The sequence below is a fragment of the Oryzias melastigma genome, linkage group LG14, assembly GCF_002922805.2.
Source record: "Oryzias melastigma strain HK-1 linkage group LG14, ASM292280v2, whole genome shotgun sequence".
In the NCBI taxonomy this organism is placed as follows: Eukaryota; Metazoa; Chordata; class Actinopteri; order Beloniformes; family Adrianichthyidae; genus Oryzias; species Oryzias melastigma.
The window spans coordinates 18,115,604-18,123,604 of NC_050525.1; the positions used below are offsets into that span (position 1 = coordinate 18,115,604).

The window sequence follows — 8,001 nt, forward strand, 5'->3', positions numbered from 1 at the left end:
AAACAGCTTTAAATTAAATCAGGTAGACAAACGTTCATAATATGTTACACATTATTTATTATTACATTTCTAAATTTAAATCATGTGAAAAAAAACATAATTATTTAGAACAGAAGTACCAAACTCTGTGATTTTGATCACAAAAACAAACCTGTTCTTTTAGTTTACAGTCCAAATTTCCCTGTAGTTGGTTGTTCACACAGGTTTGAAACAGCTTGTAGCAAAATGTAGCCAATCACATTCCAGAAATCGAACTTCTCAGAAAGTCCTGGGAGCTGCATGTTATTGATTATATGATGGAAATGTGAATGAGGCCTGCATTTGGCCGGACTTTGGACATGCCCGACTTAAGTAAAGTGTCATCCAGCTGTTGTCCTGTCGTTAGCTCAATGGTTTTCTAGCTACATTTATAGTTTTTCTGCATTTGCAGTTTTTTTCTTTAACTGTGTTTCAGCTGAGTTACAGGTAGTTTTCAGTGTTTTCCCTGTTATATATATATTTATTATTTTTTTGTAAATGTTTCTTTGGAGTCTGCTTCCACTCACTTCCATTTGTTCATTCATTCAATCAATCAATATACTTTATTAATCCCCTGGGGGGAAATTCATTTTTTTTTCTTTTCATTCATTCATTTATTAATTCATTCACGACAGATACAAATCATGAGGTATTCATGAGAAAAAAAATGTTAACTTTAGTAGATTAAAGAAAAAATAAATAAAATAGCTCAGAACAATGAAAATTAACTTCTTAAATCCTAATATATTTTCCAGAGAGAGAAAATCATAAATAAGCAAAGGTTTATATTACTATTTTAAATTGTTGCGGCTGCAAAATAATAATAATAATAATAATAATTAAAAATATTGCAGTTTGATGGATCAAAAAAGACAAAATTATTGGAATTTTTCCTCAAATCTTAATTTAAAAGCAAAGTTGGTTACATGAACTTGCGTTTTTTTCCCAAGTGAAGCGTTAACAGGATCCAAAAACAACAGCAATTTGTCAACTGATTTATGTTTTCATTCCTCTGGTAATTAATCAATTGCAGAAACTCGGAGGTCTGACAGAGATTATTTATGATGGCCTTAAACCACAATTTTGTTTTCACCAACTCCAGAATTTATTCTTTTTTACCTGTTGTTCAAACTATAATGCACCTGAACAAACCTGTTTGTTTTTGAACGCATCCTCCAGGTTGCAGATTTGGGTTTTTTTCTTAGTTTAAAACTTTATCTACAACAAAAATCTCCCTCAGATCACTTTTATTTAAGACCAAGTTTATTCAGAATGGGTCTGAGTGGAAATACAACAGTCTATTATTTTTATTAAAAAAAAATACCATCAGTCAATATACAAAGACCACAGCAAAGCTCTACGTATTAGTTTAAAATATTTCTAACATGCATCGCTTGTGTTTTCTGAGTGACACCAGTTGATACGCCGGCATGAAAAATGTAAACTTTGCAAGATTTTGCATGAAACTGAGCAACTGCAGCAGCTAAAGGTATGGTGACTAAACATGATGTGGGTGCTGGTTTAAATCCAGCTGCTTTTGCTACTCTGTGCATCCAGTTTATCTATTGTTTGTCGTCGGGGGCGGCCAGCCTCTCCAGCGTGGGCTCCATGCCCCAGATCTCGCGAGCGTACTGCGTGATGGTGCGGTCGCTGGAGAACTTTCCGCATCCTGCGATGTTGTAGATCACCTTCTTGGTCCATTCCTTGGGGTTCTGGTTTCAAGACAGAATGAAATCGATCAATCTGAACGTCAAACTGCTGATCGTTTTGTTTTCTGATGCGTACCTTATAGAGCGCATTGACTTTTTCTTGGCATTTGATGTAGTCTTCATAGTCAGCAAAGACCTTGAACCTGCAGAAACAGCCCGATGAGCGACACACTGAGAGCTCACCCTGCATGCTCGTGCATGCATGTTCGGGTGGTAAACACTGGTATTCATGCAAAGCGCTGCAATCTTCCCCTCTGTTTTGCACCAACAGGCATGTTTATACAGATATATCATTTTTATGTCTGCACATGTTTGCACCTCGGGGTGTTAATGTAAAAAAAAAACGATGCTGCATGTGTCTGTACCTGTCATGATGCATCAGCATGTTGACGATCTCCTTAAACAGGTCAGGCTGTTTTGGGCTAAAGTGTCCTCCAGAAATCTGGTCAATTGCCTGTTTGAGCTCAGGGAGGCGGTCGTAGTACTCTTGAGCATTATATCTAAACAACAAAAAAAAGAGAATTCAGAGAGAAACTTAAGCTACAGGTTTCTGAAAAAAACCCAAAGGAGAAAACCTCAATCAGTTGTGGAGAAATCAACAGTCTGGGAGTGGCGTCAGGAAGGAAACAGAAGAAATCAGGACTCAAACTTGTGCAAGACTCCAGAGCAATTCAACTGCATACTGTTTGCTGCACTGACTTAAAAAAGTTCTGACGCCCGACAGCTCAGAGGTATTTCCTGTAATCCACCTGATGACCATGTGTGCAAAAAGCTCAGGTAACAAAACAATAACTCATTTTCTGCTTCCTTAAAGACCCATCCTGATAAAATTCCATTTCGGAGAATTTCTTTATTCAAATTGTGAGTCAGGCGCAGATGAAAAAATGTTTCAAGAGCTTATTTGAGAAGTAAACATTTCAGTTCCCTGCTGTGATCCATTCTGATGCATCCACTGTCAGACAAACAGTTCCCTCACTTTCCCTGTTGGAGCAGACTTCACTCAAATCTGCACAGCTGGATAGATAAATCAAATACTGCTCGTCATTTTTGTTGTACCGCTAATGCTAGCTTAGGGTTGAGAAGCTACATTCAAACCCTCCTTGGCAATGAGTGTTCAAGCGGTCACTTCCAATAAAAAGTCCATATAGACGTATGTAAATTCACATTTCAAGCGTAGCTACGCGAGTTTTCAAGACTATTTTTGATGCTGTGCTTCTGTTCTTGGCGTGGACCTCGCCTCTGGCTCTCCTCACACCCCCACTTGTCCCCCAGTTCCATGTGGATGAAGCCCACCTGCTACATTATTTAAATATGTAGTTGTAGAGTTAGATAAGCTAATTCTTCTTTAACAGTCCTGATAAATCGCCTGTCCGTCCTGGAAGACGCAAGTTTTTATATTTGGGCTGAAAACTGCATCAATTAAAAAAAAGACCACTGGGAATGGTTTAAAAGTAGATGAAAAGATGATCGGATTGGGACTTAAAAGGCAAATGTTTCTGACTAGTATGGCACAGTGAGGTCCAAAGCCTTACCCTTTCCTGTCCAGCGCATCAACGTCATCAACCCTCATGCCAAAGATGAAGAAGTTTTCTTCACCAGCCTCCTCTGCCATCTCAACATTGGCTCCATCCATGGTACCAATGGTCAGCGCCCCGTTCAGCATGAACTTCATGTTTCCAGTGCCGGAGGCTTCAGTGCCAGCGGTGGAAATTTGCTCTGACAGATCAGACGCCGGGATGACTGTGAAAGACGGAGAGGAAGAAGTAGAACATGTTTGCTGTCTCGATGTTTTCACGCTGAGCAGAATACCTTTCTCTGCCAGCGTCACTCTGTAGTTCTCCAGGAAGATGACCTTCAGCCGATCTCCCACGATGGGGTCGTTGTTGATCACTTCCCCGATGGCGGTGATCAAACGGATGATCATCTTGGCGGTGTGGTATCCAGGTGCGGCCTGCAAGACAGTGAGACACATGCCAGAGAAGTTCCCCTTAGCAGCCACGCCTTCCACCCCGATACAAACCTTTCCTCCAATCATGACGGTTCTCGGAGTCCACTGCTTGCTGGGTTCCTTCTTGATGCCTGACAGAAACATCAATCAGTCTGAGGTTCTAACGAGTCTGACAGAGCAGGATGGGAGTTTGACGCTGAGCGGGCTCACGGTTGTAGTAAGTGATGATGTGCAGACAGTTGAGCAGCTGTCTCTTGTATTCGTGGATTCTCTTGACTTGGACGTCAAACATGGAGTTGGGGTTGATCTTCACCTTGTAGTGTTCCTCCAGGTGAACTGCAAACTTCATCTTGTTCTCCTACAAGATTGAAGCATATGTTGAATTTGAAAAAGGTAAGGTCCAAATTTGCACACGATGACCTCGGCTGAGCGTAGCTTTTACATTTCTCACTAAGTGGTGATCTGTCACAGAAGAACAAAGTGTTCAAAAGGATTTTACAATCTCAGTGAGGTCAACTTTTCTGCAGGGGCTTCTACAGACCTTTCTAACTATACTTGCAAACCACACTTCCAAATATTTTTAAATGTATCTTTGCTCCACACATTTCCAGTTGATCATTTTTTGAGAGCTAGGATGTAGAAATGAAGAAATTACTATTAAAATGAGTTCAAATCCTTAATCCAAACTCTTGACAAAATTAAAAACCTGATTTAAGACAAAAAAACTCATATTCAACAGTGATTTTGGCTGAATTATAGGGATGTTATTTTAAAGTTTCTTACACGTTGACATGTTAAACTGGGATTCATTCTCATTAATTTTTGAAACTTTTATATAAAGTTATGTTCTTATACGTTTTGCATTCTAAAATCTACAGTTCTATAGCGTTGCTACGGACATTGTTAGTATGTTTTTTTGGGGTTCTACGCAGATATTGAACTGTGAGGATTCTGTCCCACCAGTTTCTGGTTTGTCATGATCCACAGCTGTCTTACGTTCAGTCAATTGCCCCCCAGACTATTTAAGTCTCTGGTTTTGTTCAGTTTTGTTTCTCCATGGCTTTTGCCAATGTTTTGATTCATTTAGTGAATGGTCAAGTTTCTGCCACCTTGCCGAGTCTCCTGTGTTTGGGTCCTCCACCACCAACAATTCACATCAATCCTCTTCCAACTCTAGGTGGCAGACATGAGCTAGTATTGGGTGGTGACAGTCCAGTGGGAACACAGTGAGTTATACTCAGTACAAGAATGCCTGTCACACATGCCTGGTGTGAACTTTCCATTATATAAAGTGTACTCATTTTTGTCAGTCAATATGATTGTAACAAAAATGCTGTTTTGAATATATTGTCTGCATATTTTTATTCATTTTTTGTTAGGAAATGACTGTATTTATTTTTCTGTATTTTAAATTAATCAAATTAGTACTAGAACTAGCACTAGTTTTAGATTTTATGAGGAATAATCAAGATGAGACAATTTGTTCTGAGATCCTATTCTCATTTTGTTCTGGAATTAGTCATTACATTACACTAGTTTTGATTGTAATCACGATGAATAACAATTAGATACATTTAAAAAATACAAATAAAACACTAATTTTTGGGCGGTATGACATTAAACCTGAAAAATTGTATCTAACATTTAGCTTTTTTTCCCTTTATGAATGGTTGTGTGGAACTCGTTTTTAGATTTTGATTTATTATAAGATTCTATGTTAAGTAAAAATGACTTCTTTCCAGCAATTTTCTTCTTAATTCCTATTTTTGGGCAACCTCTTTCTGCATTGAACAAATCAGCTTCAGGACAGGAGAAAACAGAGCCACCTGTTTGACTTTGGCCACATCCCGGATGAAAGCTTCATCGTTCACAAACTTGCGGAGCCCCTTGAGCTGGTCAAGGTCACGAATGAAGTCCTCCCCAATTTTCTGTGGAGCGAGCACCGAAAGCAGGAGGCTGTTACTCAAGCTAACGTTTGACCTACATATCATTCTGTGTCGGTGCCAGCTGACCTCAGCGATGACCTCAGCCAACCCCGGGTTGCACATAACAAGCCAGCGGCGAGGAGTGATGCCGTTGGTCTTGTTTTGGAACTTGTGAGGCTCCATTTCGTAGAAGTCCTTGAAACTGGGGAACAAAAGAAAACGTGGCGTTTCAGCGCTTTATCCTTTGTAAAACACTGAGAGCTAACAGTTGTCTATTTTGGGACCCACACAGTAGCTTTAAGGATGTCAGAGTGTATCTGGGCCACTCCGTTGACAGCATGGGAGCCCACGATGCACAAATGGGCCATGTTGATCCTCTTCTGTCCACCTTCCTCGATGAGGGACATGCGGCGAAGGCGCTCGCCGTCGCCCGGATACTTAGCAGCGACTCTCTGCAAAGCATAATTAAAAGTTAACTAACAAGTGAGATTTGTCTCTCCACGTCAAACTCAGTCTTCATCTGCACACATCACAGGAGGTCAACACAGCTCCTCTTGAAACACGTTCAAGCACCAGGACCATCTCCTTCTCCGTGCTGGGAGATGAAAGTCTGCAGATGAAAGTATATTTATCTGCCCACCACTTCCCATCAGAAATGTTTCTTTCAGAGGGAACGTGGGAGTTTATTTCTGACAGATGATGAAAATAAAACCTGAGAAGCACCATTTTGTTCTTTGACTTTTAGCTCACAGCGAGCTGTTTTTCAAAGTATTTCCTTCTTTTAAGTGATTTTTTTTTTTTACGTCTTTTCTATAATGTTTATAGTCAGAATTAAGCACATTACGAGGAGCGTTAAGGTGTTTTGATTTTGTGTTTGAATCAACTCTATGTATGCATTTATGCTTCAATCTTATTTTTTATTTCACCCTCTAAAGCAAAATATAGAGAAAAACTAATCATATTTACTGATGATTATTCTTTTGGTTATAAATATGGAATTTCATATGCAAGTTTTTAAATTGTACCTGTTTTCCCCTCAATAACTTAACACTAAAACCATTAAACCTGCAAAAAAATCACTAAATAAAGAAAATCAATGTTTGCGTAGGAGTTTAAGCCTTTCTACCTAAATCCAGCCCTACGAACATCTGCACGTGGATGGTGCATTCACTGACTCGCGAAGAAGCTCAGACATTTAGATTTTCCTTAAAATTGCATTATTTTTTTCGGTTTGCTGAAGTTTTGAGGTGGGAAACGAGCTCCTCACAGAACACAAAGGATATGTCAACAATTCCACTCATGAAAACAACACTTAGGAACGGAAATAGTTACTAAGAAAAATTGTCTAAAGAGGAAAAACACGTAAATGTGAATTTTTAGCATCCGTTTGCTAGCATTTTAAAAAGCTGCTTCCGGCTAATTAGTGGTTAGCTTATCTCACCTTGTTTCGTTATAGTTTTACCACAATTGAATTTATATTTTATTTTTTTCTGTAAACTTGAAATTTTTTTTTTTTTTTTTTTTTTTTACAACACAGCTGTGACGTCCACTTGAAAACTTTAAGGTTTGTATGTTACCACACAAACTGTAACACATTTTACTGTTTGGGAGAACCCATAAAGACGTGATAATAGCGTGTTTTTTTACTTTCCTTTATAAAAATCATGTTTTCAAGAGTGATTTTTAATCGAGTGAAATCTAAATGTTCTACATTTTTACTAGTCCGTAAATGCGGCATGCGTTTCTGCATCTTTGATAGTATAAAGTCCAAATATTCTTAACTCCCACAACAGCTGATGTTTACACAACAAGCTTGTGTACACCACACAAACGTTGTGTGTTCTTTTAGGACATATCTTACTTGTAAAGACCTAAAGTTCCTCACAAACAGGTGAAATGCCCTTTTTTGCTGTCACATTTAGGTTAATCTCTCTCCATTGAGGGGAAATGTCACTGCACACGCTGCAGTGCGCGGCTCAGACCTCCAGGTGGCGCCGGTTGATCTCATAGACAATCTCCAGGTGTCGAGGCAGCAGATGAGCAAACAAGTCCACCGGCCAGCGCTCCAGGGCTTCCGGGAGGACGGTGTGGTTGGTGTATGCACAGGTGCGCACGCAGACATCCCAGGCCTGAGGAGAGAGAGAGAAAAAAAAGATTATTTATATTTTTACAATATATTTTTTTAAATAATTAAAAATAAGGTTCTTCCTCACCATATCCCATGCCAGCTTCTCCTCATCCACGAGAACCCTCATCAGCTCTGGGATGGCCATGGCGGGGTGAGTGTCATTGAGCTGGATTGCAACCTGATCATGCACAGCAGCAATTAGACACCTCCTGGGGCCAGGGACGGACTTACAATTTAGCAAATGTGGGCGATCCCCTGCCCCCCCCCCCCTAC

The 8,001-nt window shown here is 39.6% G+C and overlaps 1 protein-coding gene and 1 long non-coding RNA gene across 2 annotated transcripts in view; one reads left to right on the forward strand and one right to left on the reverse strand.

Moving 5' to 3' along the window:
* Window positions 1-1,263: 1,263 nt before the first annotated feature.
* The window catches only part of pygma (phosphorylase, glycogen, muscle A), a 14,134-nt gene continuing 7,396 nt past the window's right edge, over window positions 1,264-8,001 (reverse strand). Inside the window, exons 9-20 of the mRNA XM_024266706.2 lie at window positions 7,814-7,906; window positions 7,583-7,729; window positions 5,889-6,052; window positions 5,688-5,802; window positions 5,502-5,603; window positions 3,886-4,033; window positions 3,748-3,806; window positions 3,537-3,678; window positions 3,260-3,467; window positions 2,093-2,227; window positions 1,804-1,870; window positions 1,264-1,730 (exon numbers count right to left, since the gene is read on the reverse strand). Coding sequence (XP_024122474.1) covers window positions 1,581-1,730; window positions 1,804-1,870; window positions 2,093-2,227; window positions 3,260-3,467; window positions 3,537-3,678; window positions 3,748-3,806; window positions 3,886-4,033; window positions 5,502-5,603; window positions 5,688-5,802; window positions 5,889-6,052; window positions 7,583-7,729; window positions 7,814-7,906 — 1,530 coding nt within the window. The 3' untranslated portion in view covers window positions 1,264-1,580. The remainder of the gene's footprint in view (window positions 1,731-1,803; window positions 1,871-2,092; window positions 2,228-3,259; window positions 3,468-3,536; window positions 3,679-3,747; window positions 3,807-3,885; window positions 4,034-5,501; window positions 5,604-5,687; window positions 5,803-5,888; window positions 6,053-7,582; window positions 7,730-7,813; window positions 7,907-8,001) is intronic.
* LOC118599647 lies at window positions 6,138-7,753 on the forward strand. The gene is made up of 2 exons (XR_004949074.1): window positions 6,138-7,164; window positions 7,523-7,753. It is a non-coding gene; the product is annotated as an uncharacterized LOC118599647 (long non-coding RNA).